This window comes from Sorex araneus, chromosome 3, assembly GCF_027595985.1.
Source record: "Sorex araneus isolate mSorAra2 chromosome 3, mSorAra2.pri, whole genome shotgun sequence".
In the NCBI taxonomy this organism is placed as follows: Eukaryota; Metazoa; Chordata; class Mammalia; order Eulipotyphla; family Soricidae; genus Sorex; species Sorex araneus.
The window spans coordinates 141503907-141524683 of NC_073304.1; the positions used below are offsets into that span (position 1 = coordinate 141503907).

Below are 20777 nucleotides of genomic sequence, written 5' to 3' on the forward strand. Positions count from 1 at the left end.
ACATAATGCTTTAAAAAATACTTAGTTTTAAGTAGCAGCTATTAAGGGGGTAATGATTAGCTGTCAATACTAAGGAATAAATAAACTTGCTAGTAACACTAGCCCAAGCACCTAATATGTGCCTGGGATATTCCTTTTATCATTTAATTTTCAAACTGAACTGGAAAAGTATTAGCCCATGTATGCATGAGTAAACTGAGATTAAGGGTAAATTATGTAATTGTGGCAGAGGCAGGAGTGGAACTCAAATTCAGTGCAGCTTAAGACATGAAAAAGCTGAGTTGAGTGCATAAAATATCATCCAGAAGCACGAGATCAGGCAACTGGAATATTGCGGAATGTAACTTCAAAACTTCTAGGAAAAGATCTTTCAAAATTCTGCAGTTCCATATAAAATAGAAATATTAATTAGATCCCTGGATGTAGGATGTGGGCATAACAATGTTTAGATTTAGATTAATAAAAAAAACACCCAGCAGTTGAAATTTTTTTCTTTACTTGTAATTCCCAAAACAGATCCCAGTGTATTTTGAAGTAATCTGAAAAGTAGCTGCTGAAAAATTCAATTTGTTGTTGCTGATATATACAAAACCTTTACAGAAATCCTATGAGTTCCAATCTATTTATAAAAATAAAAAAAAATTTCTCAATATGAACAAAAAGATCAGGATTCACTCTCATCAATGTCCTTATCTGGATCCTGCTCAGCGGCCTCCTTCTCCTGCTGCTGTTTCTTCCAAAGTTTGGCCATGGCCAGGAGCTTAAGGTTGGGTTGGTTGGCAGCATCTTCTGGAAAGATGTAATCATAATACTCCTCCCAGCCAGCATCAGACTACAGAAAAGTAACAAAAAGGAAACCAAAGTTAAAGATAGCTACCCATGGCTGAGATATTCAGATTTTGGTTAAAGTGGAGGATTTTTCTGTGAAAACAATTTAACTTTTTCATTTTATGAAATGATATAAAGGTATACTACAGAAGGCCAAAGGGTAGGCAGTTAGAGATTGACAATGAGTAATCATCTCTGGATTTAGTATTGCTGTGACTGTAGCTCACTGACAGCCAAAATCCTGGACAAAATAATACTGAAAAAAAAAAAAAAAAGGGAAGAAGTACAGCTCTTAAAAGTCACCTAAGAAGATAGTGTCTACAACTCTTCTGCGGTTTTAGGTTTAGGCCTTCACATTTTTTAAGATTTACTTAATAATATTACACACTTATAAAACCCACTGATTTATACCTACATTATCATTCTGATTACCCTCATCTCCCTACCACCTCCAGTAAGTTGCTTTTTTACTTTCCGAAGACTTTTCTAGTTCCAGCTTGGACCACAATTTGATTTTTATAGCTTTCTGGTAGATCTCTTCTAATATAAGCCCTTTGAGAGCACCTTTAGGAGGTACCATGAACATTTTGTGTCTAAAAACCTTCCTATAATCTACATTTTCTCTGACTGGGTTCCACTGAAAAGGTAAGCTACATTTCCCTTCACACTAACTTCCTGCAGATCTAGATCAACCATCCTTACAAAGCTGTTGCCAGTTCCCTTCTCTGATGGACGGACCATACACACTGCTGTTTCTATAGCTGTCAAGACTGTCACCTAGACACTGTCTACTCCCAATCTTTCATTGCAAACATGCCGTTTGGGAGTATAAAATTCAAAATCACTTTCCCTTATGATACAATATACCCGTGAGATACCACTTCAGGGCTAGCTCTTACCCCATCATCAGTCTGGACCTTTCTCCTCTTCTTGACTTTCTCTGGCATGAGTTTGTCTACTCTCTCTTTATCTGCTACTGTTCCAAATTCATCTTCAAAACTTCTCCATGATTCCAGCAGCATAAGTCTCTCTTCCTTTTCTTCACAGTTTCGCATACTTTTGTTAGCTTCTTCATAAATTTGTCTACATTTAGCCAAACTTCCTTCTTTACCTGAAGACAACTCAAACTGAGCGAAACTGATCCATACCTATTAAAAAAATTCTGTTAAATTAACCATGTCACTCAGAAGACAATGTAATGATAATAAAGCTAACTTCCTATTAACACTTGCATTTTATGTATGTGTATATACATACGTACACATATATGTATATATATTTATCTGTTTTAAGAATATAAAATGTCAACTATGGTTGTTTTTGGTTTCTGGGCCATACCTGGTGGTGCTGAGGCTTACTTCTGGCTGGGGAACCATATAGAGTGCCATAGAAATTGAACCCAGGTAGGGTACATATACTGCAAGTGCCCGTGCCTGCTGTACTATCTCTCAGGCCCAATAGCAACTATTTTAATAGACTAATGCTGAAGCAGTTTACTTTTCCCCCCAAAGTTTGTGTAGGTTTACTGACATGCCACATGTGAAAGATTTTTTTGGGTCCTCTTTTTCACACAATTTTTTGGGGGGAGAAGGGGGATTTTTTTGTTTTGTTTTTGATTTTTGGCCCACATCGGTGATGCTCAGGAGTTATTCCTGGCTCTGTACTCAGGAATTACTCCTGGCAATGTTCAAGGGACTATGGGATCAAAACCGGGTTGGTCATGTGCAGGGCAAATGCCCTACCCTCTCTACTATCTCTCTGGTCCAAATTTTTTTTTTTGTTTGGGCCATATCTGGTGGTACTCAGGGGTTACTCCTGGCTCTGCAACAGGAATTACTCTTGGTGGTATGTGTGTGCAGGTGGGTGGGTGGGTGGGTGCGGAGAATCATATGGGATGCCAGGAATCAAACCTGGGTCAGCTGCATGCAAGGCAAGTGTCTTATCCTCTGTACTATTATTCTCCGACCTCCAACACTTGCAAGATTTAAAAACAGGACTTAAGCATTTTTTTTTCTTTTTACACAGTTACTATTTCTCTTTTTTCTTTTTCATGAGTCACCATGAATTTCAAAATCAGAGTTATTCATGATTTAGTTTCAGTCATACAATGTTCTAACACATTCAATCCCTTCACTAGTGCCCACTTCTCTCCACCAATGTCCCCAGTTTCCATCCCTCCAGCTTGCCTCTATGGCAGGCACTTTTCACCTACTTTCAGCTTCCTGAAGCAGTTTACTTTTATATTCAGTTAGATGTCTGAAATAAGTCTTAAGACATGCAAATATTTTTACTTAATCCATGCTGCCCAAATTATTCATACAGTATAAATGTTGACCTGGTTAAGATTTAACCTGAGTGGTACTCGGGTTCTTTTTAAAAGGAAAAACAAAAAAATTAAAATATCAGTCATAACACAGAATGAAGTATTTCTTTGTAAGACTTTATAATACTTTTTAAGTATTTCTTTGATGATTCAAGTAAAAACAATCTATACAGCATGGCTACCTTGACATGCTGTGTCCGCTGAAGCAATCGTCGGTAAAGATTCCGTGTTCTTTCAGTTTCTTCCTGTTCAATTTCAAAATCAATATAGGATTTCCAAAGCACCTAAGAAAGATAATCTAATAGGTCAGTCTTGACATTCTAACATTCAAAGAGCAACATGTCCCTACTCAAAACACAAACATCCCAAACTGAGACATCCTGGAACCTAAACAATTAAGGAACAGAAGACAAGTGGATAAACACTACACTTATATGCAACCCAAAACTTGGCTAGGAAATTTAATTATGACACAAAAGGAAAAGGATTCAATTTTTTTCATTCTTGAAGGTTTTTCTGGGGATGGGGGCAGGGGGATGGGACCCACCACACCCAGAGGTGCTCAGGGCTTCTGGCTCTGCATTTAGGGATTACTCCTGGCATGACTTGGAAGACCGTATGGAATGTCAGGGACTGAACTTGTGCTGGCCATGTGCAGGCAAAAAACCTACCCACTGTACTATTGTACTGGACCCATATTCTTGGAGTTTTAAGAGTGGGCTATTAGCCGAATCTGCATGGCACTGTCATACTGCTGTCCTATGCAATTAAAATTTCTGGGTGAAAACAGGTATAGGAAATTTGTGTATACTATCTAAAATTATCAATGTAAATTCCTTGATATGTGTTCAACTCAATGAGCGGAATAAACAGCTATCGACCTGCTAAGTACACCCTGCTAAGGACAAGGATGAGTAAGATGTGGTCCAGACAACTAGAGCTGACAGGTGAGGAGTTGAAGTTGACAACGGGTACCAGGGACATATAAAAAGCCTGCCCTAATGCAGTCAGTGGGCCCAAACCATTAATACTGGACTCTATTAGTACAAGATTAACAAAATGGCTGGGTTTTCATGCTCTTGCTATTCAAATTGGCACTAACTGGTGCATATGCTGCCTGAGCCCATGTGCTGCTTGTGCCTACGTGCCCACGTGGCCGAGCACATGTGTTGCCTGAGCATATGTGTCGCCCGCATCTCCCCTCTTGAGATGTGTTTCATACTTTTGTGTGCAAAGCTCGGTTATGTGTAGGGGCTTCCTCCACCCTTGGAGAAACCCGTGTTCTCTCTTGAGCACGTTATTTTCACTATTCTCTCTCCCACTTATCCCTTCCTCCTTCCCTCAGAAACCTCTAAATAAAATCTATTCACTTCTAAAAAAAAAAAAAAATTGGCACTAACTGTGCTTGGCGCCATCTTCTGGCTCCAGTTAAAATCCCAAAGAGATGATTTCTGGACCTAAGCGAAGACTTTCTAGTACTGTAGGAGAATGACAATTGTAGTTTCAAGGACATCCTGGTTTAGTTAGGGCCTCTTCAATTGTTGGAACCGGGAGTTGTATTATTTCAACCTCTATTTCCCTTTACTTCCAGATGGGACTGTCTGCTTCCTGTCTTAGACCCTTTACCATTCTGCTTGAGAAAAGGAGGAGAGTATCAACTAAGCCCATTATGTTCCAGTTCATCCTGGATGTCTGGTATCTGAGAAGAGGGTAATTCCTGCAGCCTATATCCCAAACAGGAAAACCCTAATCTGAGTGGAAAAGACTGTAGGTTGGTTAAGACTTTTTATGGTCTAAAATGCACACATTTAAGTGGTTATTACTAGAGTGGGGCCGGAGCAATAGTACAGCGGGGAGGGTGTTTGCCTTGTACGCAGCCGACCCAGGTTCAATCCCTGGCATCCCATATGGTCCCCCAAGCACCGTCAGGAATAATTCCTGAGTGCAGAGCCAGGAGTAACCCCTGAGCTTCGCTGGGTGTGACCCAAAAAGGAAAAAAAAAAAACAACCCCAAAACCCACCGAAGTATTACTAGAGAATATCTAAACATATTATTCCAACTCCAGTTCCTCACCTCCGGCATGTCTAGGCGTGGCTGACTGATTGCTAACTCATAGATTGCCCGGGCTCTCTCAATATCGCCAAGGATTGTCTCTAATTCTGCAAATTTAATCCAAGATGTACAATTTTCAGGTCCAAATTCCAGGAATTTTTCATAAAGCTTCCGGCATCTGTCAAATTCTCGAAGCTGTAGCTCCAGTTCTATGTAACCTTTAAATAACTTGTTCTTTGGACATTTGCCTATTGAAGTTCCCTGGAAAATAAAATGACCAAATCATTATGGTAAGTTAATGGGCTCACCTGTACCTATTCAAGAAGCTGCTTTCTGCTGAGCAGTAAAACCTGGCAAAAAAAAATATGACAAGCTTTGCTTCCAACCACACTGCTCAGGCCAGTTCCTAAGAGGTCAGAGGAAGCAAGTATTTTGCTGTGGAGAGGGACAATTCCCACTGGTGTCTCAGAATTGTCTGACAATAACTGGTGGTTTACTTAGTTTCTTAAACTGCGTCTTGACCCGGAATAGGGCCTTTGTTTTTATACACAAGTGCCATTTATGTAATAATTTTGTATCTCTTTTATTTAATTAAGGAATAACATTTTAAGATAAAATTTAGATTTCATTTTAGGTTCTATTTAAAGTAAATGATATTTTTACTATACTACATTGTAAATGAAACTTTATTTTAAAACACATTTTTAAGAAGTTACACATAACTTAAAAATGTGCATTTTTGCAGGAATCTATGTATTTCTTAGGTATGTCTATGTTTGATCCTTTCAAGAAAATTTTGTTCTTGAACCAAACCTATGGCTCCCAGGGATCACTCCCAATCGGGCTCAAACGACTATATGAGATGCTGGAGATTTAACCTGAGTGAATCACAAGCAAGGCAAGTGACCAACCTGTTGTAATATCTCTTGGAGCCTCCATTTAAAAAATCTTAACAAGAGCTGGAAATGTGGCTCAAGTGGAAAAACACATGCCTTGTATGTGCAAGGAACCTGGGCTTATCCCTGGCATCCATGGCCCCTCGAGTACCACTAAGTACCTCTGCATCCTAGCACTGCCAATGCAAGTTGTACAAAGAGGGGAAAAAAAAAGGGAATTTTAGAACAAGTATTAAGAGATATGTTCAATACACAAAAACTTTTGTACAGAATTAGACTAATAATGTTATGGGAAGGCCTGGTAACTATTAAGTTTAAGATATTAGTACAAAATGTTCATTTCCCCAACCTAAGTGATGTGAGGGGCTAGAGAGATAGTACAGTGGGTAGGGTACTTGCCTTGCACATGGCCAACCTGGGTTCGATCCCCAGCATCCCATTTGGTCACCCGAGCAGAAGTGATTCCAGTGTACAAAACCAGGTGGAAGCCCTGAGCACTGCAGTGCTTTGTCTCCTACTATGCCCTTTCTCACCTCTCCAAAAGAAAAAGTAATGCATTAGAACCAATCTGTTCTCAGCAAGTAAAATGCGGTTGTTGGTCATGTGGGGGAAAGATGATGCGGGCCAAATATAGACTAGAGACTGAACGCAATGGCCACTCAACACCTTTTTTGCAAACCACAACACCTAACCAGAGAGAGAGAACAAAAGGGAATTCCCTGCCATAGTGGCAGGGTGGGGTGGGGGGAGACGGGACAGGGAAGGGGGGGTGGGATGTTGGGTTTACTGGTGGTGGAGAATGGGCACTGGTGAAGGGATGGGTTATCAAACTTTGTAAGGGAGAAACATGAGCACAAAAATGTATAAATCTGTAACTGTACCCTCACGTTGACTCACTAATTAAAAATAAACTATTAATTAAAAAAAAAATAAAATAAAATTTTCATATACAAGGGGGATAAAGTGAAAAAAAAAAAAAAAAAAGAACCAATCTGTTCTCAAGGACCGTGTGCTTTCCACAGGCCCTGAGTCATAAAAGATGTTAAGTCAATGCCGCTGTAAGGACTACAGTTCTGACTTCCCGTGCAGAACTAATGAAGCGCACTGAGTCTGTTTACTTACCAAAGCTCTTCTGGCAAAGGGCAAATTTTTCTGTCTAATTTCAAACTGTGCATATAATAACCACATTTTGGCAAATGTGAACTAGAAAACAAAGCACAAAACATCTAGTTTAAGATATATGTTTAGAGTAAATCAAATCGTTGTATTTTAAATTAACAAAAGGCCTAGACATTAGGTTTCCCTAACACTTTAGAGCTAGGATGTACAGACACCACCATGCAGATACTTTTCTGCAGAAGCTTGCAGCTCTTACTCAGATCTGGCTGTGCTGTGTACACAACAGCCTTCTATTATAGAAGGTAACTGTTTCTGACACTGGGAAACAGAGCAGAGAGAAACTTTCATTTGAAGAAAACTTACTCTACCCCAGGCATGCTCTCACCTACTCAACTGCCAAGAAACTGTGTTTCTTCACGTGCTGTTTCTCCTCTGATGTGCTCCCCCTTCAGGCTACTGACTCCAATTACAATCCTATTCTGAATTTCTACAACTTACCTGCAGCATTCATAATTTAACACAGGAATCCGTACAACTATGCTGTAAAATATTTGTGGGTGAAAAAAGTTTGTTTTCCAGGGTGCTTAGTACAGGGAAATGTTCAGCTGAACTTTGTCTTAGTGACTATTTCATAAGGCAGAGAGCAGATTTTTATATCACTGTGTACCTTTTTGTGTGGAATTAGTTCCAAAGATGCTTGATACACTTGTCTTGTCCTCTCTGGATCCTGTAATGGGTAAGAAATTTCCACAAAATATTAAGGTGTATTGCTAATACTAATTTTACTAATAAAAAGAAAGGGGTACAGCCTTAACATGGAATGTTTTCACAATCTGCTGTTCCCAAGTTTTAACTCTATTTATGATTAAAAGTATAAAGCCGATAGCCATCAAAGAATCACCAAACACAGTCACAGAACTCTAAGAGAATCTCTGTATAAAGGCTTTTTGAAAGTCTAAAAACAAAAAGAAATAGTAATGTTTTCTACCTTATATCAAGAGCAAAACTAACCTTTTTCTGTTAATGTATGTGTGACATATTTCTGAAAATCTCACTTGATCACTAGTAAAAGCAAAAAGTACAATCTAGCTGCAATCTCTATTTGCGAGAAAACCAGGAACCAAGTATAGTTAAGTGAAGGACTAGTTGTTTGGTTGCTTATTTTCATATTCAAGTGATACCCAAAAGTACCTCAAGTTTAAAAAACAAAATAAAACTTATGTCCTGTACCCAGATCTATAGAGTTTAAGATGGTGCTAAGAAAATATATAACCATATAGCTGAAGAGAACCTATAAGAATCTAAAACAAAATTCCCTTGTTTTAAAAAACTTAGTTCCTATCCAAACAGCTAAAGTATAGGTGTGTGTGTGGGAGTGGGTGGGCAGGTGGCTTGGGGGTGGCAGGGGGGGGAGGGGGGCCCCCCCGTCGGGGTGCAGAAGTCGTCATCAACAGTGGACTAGAAGTTAATTTTCTACCTTTGCCTCCAATTCCTCATAAAGTGCATAGTTGACCCAAAGATAGATGTAGCGCTTCCAATGTCTTTTCTCCTGAATGGGTGGGACATTGGCAATGGCTCTTTCATAGACTTCTCGGACTACTTCTTCTTTTGCATCACTTTCCACCAAGCGCAAATAATCAAACCAAGCATCATAATTGTGTGGATTAGCCTGGAAAGACAAGTGATTTAATAAATAAAAGCAAGAGCAACATTTGCTAGAATACTACAAAATGTGAGCTAAAATAAAGAACCAGACTGACTTTCCATGTTTTTTAGTTGGCGTATCCATTCTATTTCACATTTAAAAAATACTCGGGCTGAAAATACTTCAGTGGTAGAACACTTGCCATATGTCTGCCTGGGTGTGACTTCTGGTGTACACACTTGTGCGCACACACGCACACCACACACTCCCATCCCACCTCACCCTGAAGATCCAGGTATGTGGTTGAAAGAGGCGGAGCGAATGCCTGACAAGTGTGAGCCCCAGCATCTCCCCCAACACATACCCATTCACACTCCCACACATGTGTACACCTGGAGATGTGCTGTAGAGAGGTGAAGCAAGTGTCCACCGGACAAGTGCAGGGCCTTCAGTTCCATCCCAGCACCAGGAGGCTTTTTCTCCCTTTCCGAGCACCTCTGGGTATGGTAGCCCAATTTAAAAAAGTAACGAGTGGCATATTTAAGGTTTTATAAATAGAAATGAGAGGGCACAGCAGATGTCCCACTAGGCGCCTTTCACCTACAATCACTCTCCAAATAATAATCAGACGTCTCTTAATTCATAAATGCATTTGCTGCTATGTATGCTTAGATATTATTTTATCTACACTTAAAATTACAATGGGGGCTGGATCCATAGAACAGCGGGTTTGCTGTTCATTTGCCTTGCATGTGGCTGACCCAGGTTCGATCCCCAGCATCCCATATGGTCCCTCAAGCACCGCAGGAGTAATTCCTGAGTGCAGAACCAGGAGTAAGCCCTGAGCATCGATGGGTGTGACCCCTCCCCCCCAAACAAAAAGAAGAAATTACAATGGAATTACACAGTGCTCACTGTGACACCAGTTCTTATTACTGGTAATTTGTCTGGTAATAGATCTTGCTGATTTAATTTAAAACAAATCCTTTGGAGACATCTTAACTAATTTAACTAAGCAAAATTATTTTTCAATACATAGAACAGTAAAGGAAAATGCTACTGTCTTTTAATTCAAATCTACTTGCCTTCCAGGCAAGCAACCTGGGTTTGATCCCTGGTATAACATATGGCCCTATGAATCTTACCCAGGAGTGATCTGTAAGGACCAAGCCAGTAGAAAGCCCAGGCACAGCTGGATATAGCTCACTCCAACTACAGAAGATGAAAATAAAACCATGTCTTTATCCTTCAAGAAGTCAAGTGAAAAGGTAATACAAAAAAGTGGGCTTTTCTGATTAAGTCTGACCCTTTCCTTTCTCAAAAATAGATTGCAGTTTTTTCGCTCAAACTTGAATACACAACCAGCAATTTACAAAAGGACTTCCAATATTCAGAGCACATCCAAAATTTCGATTGCATTTTCTACCGACAAGTTTGCTCTGCCTGTGGACTAGCTGTCGATTTATCACTCACGTTACTGTAGCTACTATGAGGCAGCTCGTCTCAGCTCTCTGTGGAGCTAAGTGTCCATACCCGACTCACCTTCACTTCTTCCTCATACTGGAACCGCCGCTTGCTCACGATGATGTCTTCAATGCCCCGCCTGTCGCCAAACTTCTTCTCAAAAATGGTATAGTTTTTAAAGAGTTCCTGGGCCTCTTGTTTTGAAATTCTATCCAAAGCATACTTGTATATCACTCGTACCCTTTCAAACTAAAGATAGATAAATGATTATCTTCCACAACATAGTGTTCTCATTCTCATGACTCAGAAAACTTGACAGCATCAAGCCTTCCTTCTGGAGGCTGGGGAGATAGCTTACAGGGCTGGAGAACAGCATGTCTTCATGCCTGAGACCCTAAGTTGGATCCTGGGCAACATATGCTCCTACCTGCTCTTAAGTGCAGTTCTGGAGACCCCTGAGACTGTAGGTGGGCCTTGGTGGCTTCCAGCACTCTAAGCCCAAGCAGCCTTACATCACTGCACCCTGAGGTTCCTTGAGGATAACTGGGAGACCTCTCCCACCAAATTATCTGCAAGTTTACATTTTAAAGTCTCATAATGTCCAAAATAAGACCCTTGTCCTTTGTGTCCAGAGCAGTTCAGTCAGGATATAACCATACTTGGAACTCTACCTGTAACATTGCACTTAACCTGTCAATGGGATGTCATCTCGACCAAATCGAATTGATACTATTTCTCCCCACCAAACATGGTCTTTCCCAGTCCTAGTAAGCAACACCTATTGTCATCAACTTGCTTGCACCCAGAGCTGAGGAAATACCTGATTCCTCTCCTTCCCCCGTTCCCCACATCACCGCTTAACAAGTCCCGTCACGTCTACTTCTTTGTTCCCCTTGCCAACTTCCCTTTTTCCCTGGACAATTTCAAAAGTCATCCTTCTTCCAATTTTCCATCCATTTCCCAATACAATCTCTAAACAGCTCAAGGCTCTTCTTATAATATGAATAGGGTGATGCCACCCATGCTACTTAGACATCAATACTTTCCACTGACTAAAAGAATTTGAAGTCCCTATCATGACAGATGGACTGGAGCGATAGCACAGCGGCACGTGGCCGACCCGGGTTCAATTCCTCCGTCCCACTCGGAGAGCCCAGCAAGCTACCCATGGCGTATTTGATGTCCAAAAACAGTATCAACAAGTCTCACAATGGAGACGTTACTGGTGTCCCCTCGAGCAAATCGATGAACAATGAATGGGACAACAGTGCAGTGCTACAGTGGTATCATGATAGATAATAAGATTCTACATTAATTTTTTTTGTTTATTAGTCAATCACCCTGAGGTACTGTTACATACTTACAAATGTTCGTGTTTGCCTTTCAGTCATACAATGATCGGTTACCCATCCCTCCACCAGTGCCCACTCTCTACCACCAATGATAAGATTCTACTTTTGAACTCAACTCATCTCTCTTAGCTCTATAGGATGTAATATTAAGGAATTATTTTACATATTATATTATGGAAGAAAATAACTCATTTATTTAAGAGGACAATCTGTTGTCATTTCATATTCTGTTCTCTGTTCTGAGTAGTCTGGGTTTTTATTTCTCAGGTTATCACCTTCAAGTATTCAATTACGAAACCAAATGACTCACTTTACATCAAGATATAAAGATTTAATTTTCAAACAAAGCACAAAAAAATTAAGAGTTACAATCTATAAGCTCAGCCCCCAATTTGAAATTTAGCCACAAATACATACTTTCAGTAATCATACTTATATATTTTATAAATATTTTCTCTAAGATAAGTGTAAATAATCTCACTGTGCACAGGAAGTAATCTCTCCTAAGTTACTACGCATGGTAGTCAATCAAGTTCTTTTAGATCATTTACCTCTTTCTGATTTTCTTCAAATTTGGCAAAGGCCACATAAAGGTGTTCATCCATATGTTCATCTCCAAAAAATTCAACAGCCCTTTCATATACTTTTCGTGCATGGGCAAAATAACCATGTTTTTCTTCAAAGCGGGCATATTTGATCCAATTTTTAACATCCGGATGCACAAGAACAAGTGCAGGGGAATTAAGGAAATTATCAGGTAAGAGGCAACATGACTTAAAGAAAAACAAAAGCAAACACACACACACACACACACACACACAAAAAACCTTGATAATGTACTACAATGTACTACTACAATAATGTACTACTACAATGGTGATGGAATATCTTCAAATTCTAAGAATGAACAAAATTGCTTCTATGAGGGAGGGAGTATCTTGTTTGCCTATTGTCCTTTGTGCTTACTCAATACTTTAGTCACTGTCATCCCATTGCTCATCGATTTCTCTGAGCAGGCACCATCGAGAGACTTATTGAGAGACTTATTGTTACTGTTTTTGGCATATCCAATACGCACGGGTAGCTTGCCAGGCTATGCCACGCGGCAATACTTTAGTAGTAAGAACAAACAGAAGTTTGAAAATACAGAACTCACTTACTAATCATGTGCTCCTAAAGAAGCTATTGTCTGAGCCTCAATTTTACCACAACAGAGAAAAATTATACAAACTTCCTTGACTTATCTGACTTTCAAAGAGATAATGCTTGGGTATCTCTTACAGTTTCCAGCCAAAAAGAACATGCTCAATAAATAGCATCATCACGTTATATGCTTAGTAACATTAATATTTAGATTAATGACTAAGAGAAAACCAATGTGTCACAAATGGAACCTACTGAATCAATAAGGTTCTGAATTAATGTATCTTAACAGAATCTGTTTTTAATTTAACTTCCTCAAGGAAAGCTTTAATTTCTATGATAGCAAATGTCAGTAATATAATAGCACTGACCCTAAAGCCCTCATGGGACCAGTTCCATCTCCATCCCTACCTATGTGCACAGGGTGAAGCTACTTTTTCCCTTTTCATTTTCCTTATGTGTAGAATGGAGTGGTATGACAACGCACCAGTGTTGTCAGGAGGATTAAATAACTGTATTTGTCAGCAATGATTAATAATACCAAGGCCTATGAAAAGTTTATTTAACTAAAAGTAAATCTGACAGAAGATATGAAAACTACTCAAAAAACTTCATTCTTACTCAGGATACTCTGCAAAGTCCCTGTTGGCATTGCAGAGGTTCCCAACTTTATTTGGCCTAGCACCTTTTCAGAAATAAAACTACTATCAGCCCCTCTGCCCCCAAGAGATATTCTTTAAGGAGTCAAAAAGTACGGCTGCCCCTGCTCCCCTCTTATCAGCATTCTCCGGACAGCTTATCACCCACTTCGGGAAAAAGACTTACAGAATACAAAATCACTCCCCATAGAGAAAACATAAGTGTAACATCTAGGAAACCTGTATCATGTAGATTAGTTTTTTAACTCCTAAAATCAACCATTCCTGGTAGTTTTTATTTTATCAGATGTGGTTAAAAACCCATTAGACTGGTCCATATTGGGAGTTTCTCAAACTATGCTAGGATGAAGTTTTTCAAATTTTTCACCTCTCAGTGCTTGTCTGTGAAATGACTGTGAAAGTGCCACAAATCCTGGCTGATTTGGGGGTTAAAAAAATATTTTATCAAGTAGAATTCAAATATAGAAACCAGAAGATAATGACTGAACATTAGCTGATAATGATGCTTTCACATATATCATCTAATTTTCACTGTCAAACCATAGGAGGAATTTTTATTTGTTTCAAAGATGAAAATATATAGACTCCAGGTCAAAGGAATTAGAGGACTCTCTGGGGTCACGTGGTTAGTAATCAGTAAACACACAGAAGGATCCAGTACTGGTGTTAATGACCAACAGAAACCTTAAAAAATTAGGACTAGCTAGAACAGTCAGTACCCACATTATGTCATCTCTATAGCATTAGCACCAATATAGAAACAAACCTAAGTCTCACAGGAAGATTCAATTATCCATGCCACAAACTTTTACTCTGTGCATAGATTTTTCCTAGAAAATCTATGTGCAGCCACCATGAAGCAGATGAAAATCTCATCCTTTGAAATCATACAGTTAGCTGCAACCTGGATCAACCTGGAGGACATCAAGTTGAATGAAGAAGTCAAGAGACAACAAATACTAAGTAAAGTCACTTATCTATGGTGCACAGAAGACAAGACAAGGGAAAACAAGGCTCCAAAGGGGGATACCTACATTACTCTGGAACCTGGACTACAGAATTGAGAATAGGGAAGGAAAGAAAGAAACCGATGGCGGGGTGGGGGGAGGAGTAGAGGGTAGGTTACAGAGGCAGGGAGAGGGCACAAGACACAGTGGTGAAGAACTGTTATGTAACTGTATCTGGACCACAGAACTAACAAAGCTGAAAGTGGAACTCCAAACTACAACAGCCAAACTTTAAAATGTGCCTGTCAAGGAGGAAGGCTGCGGGGTGGGATGGAAAAGGGAGACACTGTGGACAGAAGCTGATGCTGGGGAGAGGTGCTGGAGCACTGTATGCCTAAAAACTTCGTACATCAGAGGGCCTATATAAAAAAAGTAAATTAAAAAAGGAAAGCAAATATCCTCCCGACTTCTCTGGCTATTTCTGGGGCCTTAAGACTTCAGAACACTGCATGTCCCCACGGTGAGGACAGTGACACAGGTGCAGTGATCTCCAGGCAACACTGCATCACTCAGACGCTGCTGCAAGGATATAGCGCTCATAGATGGTGCGTGCGCGATCCACCTCCTTGTACCTCAGTTCGAAGTTGATGTAGGAGTGCCAGGCCTGCTCCTCAGGCTGCCACTCCATCCAGCGCTCAAACACCTGCCGGGCGCCTGCAATGTTCCCCAGCATCTCCTCCATGTATGTGTATTTGTACCTTAAAAATAAATAACATTCAGAAAGGGAAAAGTCTTCAGGCAATTTCTTTTTTTAGTTAGTGAGCCATAGCCAGTCATGCTCAGGAGTTACTCCTGGCAGTGCTCAGGGGACCACTGGCAGTACCGGAGAAGAAACCCAGGTTGACTGCATGCAAGGCAAGTGCCCGATCCCCTGTACTATTCATCTGGCCCAAATCAGGTAATTCCTAAACCTAATTTTGTTGATTATGAGGAAGATTTAGATTGATCTTCCTTAAAGCTTATACCGTTCCCCTTATTAGTAAGTTAGTAAATCTAGAAGGAAAAACCATGGGAGAGAGGTGGTGGTGACTGTGTATGTAAATCTATTTTTTCTTAAAGAATGGCTTACTCCAGCAAGGAGTTTTTCTATATGTAAAAGATGGCAAATTTTTTATAACATTGGGATGAAGAAGAGTGCATAGTTGAATTTGGGGCAGGGGATTGCAGGGGCGAGGTGCCTCCCGCAGTGATTCTCAGCCAACCAGGCAGGCAGTTCAAAGCAAGAGCCTAGGTGGCGGTGCTGCATGGGACTGCGTTGCCACAACAGCCAGGCCACCCCACGGTGCTGAGCTTTCAGGGCTGCACCTGGCAGTGCTCCAGGGACCCTGCAGCGAAGGCAAGCAAACCTGGGCTGTGTAGCACATCCGAGACCAGGCTGATCACTATCTAGCCCACCTCCCCCAAGGATTATTTTAATGTGTAAGGAAAACTAGGATAGATAAAAAGTTATACATGATAAAAACTACGTAATAAAAGGTAAACAAAAACAAAAGAAATTTCCTAGCCTATAGAAAGCTGTTTGTCACTTGGCCGAAGAGACAGTACAGTGGGTAGGGCATTCATCTTGCACATGGCTGACCAGGGTTTGATCAATATGGCCCCCCGAGTCTGCCAGGAGTGATTCCTATGCACAGAGTCAGGATTAGCCCCTAAGCACCGTGGGGCATAGCCCCCAAACCAAACCAAAAAGCTGTTTTGTCACGTGAATGGAACTAGAGGACATCTTGCTGAGGAGAATAAGTCAGAGGAAGATGGACAAATACCAGATGATTTCAGTCATCTGTTGAACAGAGACAAAACAAGGGAATAGTACTGAATGGTAATAAATGCTTGGCCCAGAATTGCAAAACTGATTATCAAGCAGGGAGAGGAGAGAAGTGCCATGAAGACCAACTGCAGGCAACACAGAGACAGAGTTGTTGGCACTCTGCTGGTGGCAGGCTACAGTAAATTTGTACACCAATAATACCAAGGAACTGGAACCATCTTACCTAAATGATATAAAAACAATTGTTTGCCAAAATCAGAGAATAGATAATATTCCTGGATGACAAACCTCTGCGTTTTGATCACCAAGCCACGGAGGAAGGGGAGGAAGAAGAGTGGGGCTAGGGAAGACACCAGGTCAGTGACAGAAAGTCTTGGACACTTTGGGGGTGGAAAAGGTGTAATAATCTTGTAGAACAAACCACAGAAGTTATCACTACTATAATCATATTACCTGAAAAACAATTAACTAAAAATAATTTTTTTTTAAGCTGTGAGATTAGAAACTTACCAGAACTGGTTCACTCGGGGAAGGGTTGTTATAGCTCGGTCCCATATATTTCGAGCATGGTTGACCTGTCGATTCTTCATTTCCATTTCTGCATATTTCAGCCAGAGTGTAATATTTCGATAGTCCACATCTAAAGCACGCTCGTATATGGATCGGGCCCTTAAGAAGCAAGATTTATAGGAATTCAGAAGCAGTACACACAATACAGATGTCAACTATTTCAAACCACCTGTAATGTCTTGCTCATTTATTGAGCATCTACTATAGCCAGGTCCTGGGGGTGGGGGTGGGGTGGGGATACATTATTCTTAGAATCTCAAAAAGACTCAGAATTAGATCAACTGGTAGAAAATTATGATGCAATGAGATAAATTTCACAGTCTACATCTGCATCAGGAAGCACAAAAGAAACAGAAACTGGTGGAAAGGCAAAGCAGTAGGTAACTCCAGGACTGAGACTGCTGAGGGAGTTAGTGAGTGGACATGGTGCTTGTTCTACAGAGAGAAGTCAGGTGTCAGAGCACAGAGACACGTTGCACTAAGGAGTGACAGCAGGTAGAAACAGCCAGGGCAGGTGTTATGTTAGCAGAAGACAGAATACAGGAAGGACCAAGTTGTGTTCTTCTTTGTCTTGGCCATTCATTTCTGGTGGAACACTTTTTTTTAAAAAAAAAAAGTCCTAGTATAAAGACAGATGATCAGACAGTGCTCCTTTCAACGGTGTGTGCTGAAGCTGGGACCCGCCTGCAGACCAAATGCTGTGGCTCCCGCAGGGTGAGCCCACTTCAGTACTACTGGAACCCTCCGCTTCCGTGGGCTACACTTTGAAAATGAAACACTAACACAGGCAAAATCTTTGTATTTTTCTGTACCTGTTAATATCTGACATCTTTATATACTGAATTTCATGGCGATTTACCTTTGAATCTCCTTCAGACTCTCTTCCCATTGTGCATATTTTATCCAGTTACTAATCACAGTCCTGTTTTTTCGTATATTATCTTCAAAAGTCTAAAGGAAGGCAGAGTCACATTAAAGGGAAAATAATAATAAAAAATCATTCTTCACCTATTAATCCTTGAACCAAAAAAGGTTATTCATTTTGTTCTTAAGAGATAACATCTTAGAATTCCTGAGAAACAAGAAACCCACTAAAGATGATCTCAGGTACTCCTTTAAAATCTTACACGCATACAAAAAGAATAATTTAAGACAAATAGAATGATTAGCAAGATTGGTGGTATTTTCTCCTGTTGCCCATGAGAGTTAGTCATCTAATACATCCTATCTCTTCCCAGTAAAAAATGTACTTGACTATTTCAGTTCTCTAAGAAATGTCTCTGAAATTCAAATAGAATTCAATAAAGATAATTTAAAGCACACAATATGGGTCAGAGAATATAAAAGGAAATATAGCTAAGTTTACCTTCCTCCAAATATCAGTTGTTTCATCTATTAAACTGCCAAATCTCATTCACTTTGCAACAAAAGCTATGACTCTTGTGGATTTAATGTCTTTATATCTTGAAAGTAATAACTTAAGACCTATTTCTATAAATTTCAACAAATTGTAGCTATCTATAACTACAAGTTATACTATCAACTAAGGTATAAACCCTAAACTATTAGCTCATAATTTCTGTAAACACCAAGTAACTTTTTAAGCACTTTGTATTAACAGAATGAAATATACCCCTTTGACTGACCTTCCTTTTCCGTAATTTGTAATCATTTAGTTCCTCTTCATCTGTGATCTTCTGTTGAGGTGGAGGTGGAAGCAGTTCAAGTTCTCTTTCTTTAGCTTCTCTTAAGAGTTGCTCAGCAGTTATCTGTACCTCAGCTGGAGCTTTGTTTTTAACCTTTCGAGACACAAGGTTAAAATTTTAGTAGATGTTCTTCACACAGTTTAAGAAACAAAAATGTTTTTAGGAAGTGAATTTTATAACACTTATTATTTAAAAAAATACCCTTTATGACATACTTTAGTTTCTTGACTTGAAATAGAAAAAAAAAAGATTATGTTTAAGGTCATAGTTGCAAAAGTTGCAAAAAAATGTATCAAAACCAGCAGGATTTTTCCTTTTGACAACTATAACAATTTACTTTGAGGCTGCCTAGCTAACAATTCTCAGCAGAGGTTTTCCAAGATGTACTCAGGGAAGATAATATATACAAATATGTCACCTAACACTCCAACTTCTAGAAAATTTTTCATCTTATGGCTGGAATACTGATAATGCCCCCAAAAGATAATCTGGCTGGCATATCATTGCATTTCAAATTAGAGACTGTTCAGTAAGCTTTCACCATCAGACTGTAAGCTGCTTGAGGTCTTAGAGCTATCCTATATCTAACAAAGAAGCCAGGAGTCATTTTGGGTGAGTCTAAAATTAGATGGACTCTGAGAGTTAAATACACATAAGATTTGGAAGGCTCAAGAGGCATGAACCACCTCATCAAAATTTTTATACTAATTACATGCCATGTAATCAATATAATTATTTTAATTGACATTTAAATAAAATAAAATAAAAATCAGTATCACCAGGTTTAAACTTTTATTTAGGGTTAGGGTCCACACTCAGTGGTGCCACTGGGGAACTCTATACGGAACTGAGGAAGGAACCAAAGTGGGCTGTGTGCAAGGCAAGTACATTAACCTCTGTGCTATCTCTTCCAGCCCTGTCTTGACTTTTCAAGCAAGCTCTAAGGGTTTAAAGTGTTTGTTGGGGGTAGTGGTCTGAGCCACACCGGCAGTGCTCAGGCCCTTCTGTTAGTGTGGTGGTGCTGCATGCGTGTCAAGGATGGGCAAACACCCAATGCTGCAATATCTCTTGAGCCAGGAAACTAATTCACACCTGTGGCTCACATATTTCTAGCGGGCCACCAGTGCCCAAGGAGTTTACGGAAGTGAACGCTACAAAGTAGCATTTCATGTGGCCAGTGACATGATGGTAATAATGTTAACAGCCTAGATCTCATGTGACCCGTCTGCATTATCTAGGGAGACAGCCACGGGGGCCAAGCCAAAGAGCCGAACGGAGAACGGGCTCCAGGGAGGGCTGGCGGCTCTCGAGGCCCCGGATGGGAACACCGGATGTCAAATTCATTGTTCTATCAGTCTACATCATGCTGCGACGCAACAAGTTTGCCATCTATTTTCTTCTCTTTTGGCTGGCCCAGCATGGCCCGAACCCAGCTCGGCCGGTGGGGGCCGGGTGCCCCACCCGCAGTCACCTGCTGCTCGAGGGGCACCAAACGCCACCTACTTCTGGGGGGAGGGGTGGGCACCCGAGCCTAGCGCAGGCCTGGGGAGAACGACCGCCACTTGCCCGAGATGCTGTGCTGGAGCCGCCGCCCTACATGGCCCGTGGCCGTGCCAAGGCGCACCCCATCCCGCTCGGGTACATCCCGGGGACTGCTGCCCGCGGGCCGCCCGGTCACCGCCCCCTGCCCCCAGTCTCCCTCCAGCGGCATGCCACCGGGAGCGCGGGGGCCGGTCACCGCCCCCTGCCCCCAGTCTCCCTCCAGCGGCATGCCACCGGGAGCGCGGGGGCCGGTCACCGCCCCCTGCCCCCAGTCTCCCTCCAGCGGCATGCCACCGGGAGTGCGGGGGCCGGTCACCGCCCCCTGCCCCCAGTCCTCCTCCATCGGCGTCCCGCGGGGAGCGCGGGGGCCAGTCACCGCCCCCTGCCCCCAGTCTCCCTCCAGCGGCGTCCCGCGGGGAGCGCGGGGGCCGCCAGCACCACTCGCCCGGCACTCGGGTGGGCGCGCCTCGGACCCCGCGCCGCAGCCCCCTCGGGAGCTTACCTTGGCCACCTTGGGAATCCGCTGCTTCCCGGCTGCGGTGGACGCCGCCATGGCAACTGTCCTGGAGCGAACGCTGGACTTCACAAGTTAACTTTCCCCGGCGGAACCGCGTTGCACAGGGGCTGCCGTCCAGCTCCCCGAACCCCCCGACCACAAGCGGGACTCCGGAACCGGATGCGGAAGGGGTCGTCGACCTTTAA

General features: G+C 41.4%; 1 protein-coding gene across 1 annotated transcript; it reads right to left on the bottom strand.

The window, feature by feature from the left end:
- Positions 1-646: 646 nt before the first annotated feature.
- On the bottom strand, positions 647-20754 carry CRNKL1 (crooked neck pre-mRNA splicing factor 1). The gene is given in 14 exon segments (XM_004614412.2): positions 647-832; positions 1728-1976; positions 3334-3435; positions 5226-5465; positions 7223-7303; positions 7887-7946; positions 8697-8888; positions 10407-10577; positions 12232-12410; positions 15021-15187; positions 16768-16926; positions 17687-17778; positions 18474-18626; positions 20578-20754. Coding segments are annotated over 14 exon segments (2082 nt in total). The 5' UTR covers positions 20629-20754.
- Between the last annotated feature and the right edge of the window lie 23 nt (positions 20755-20777).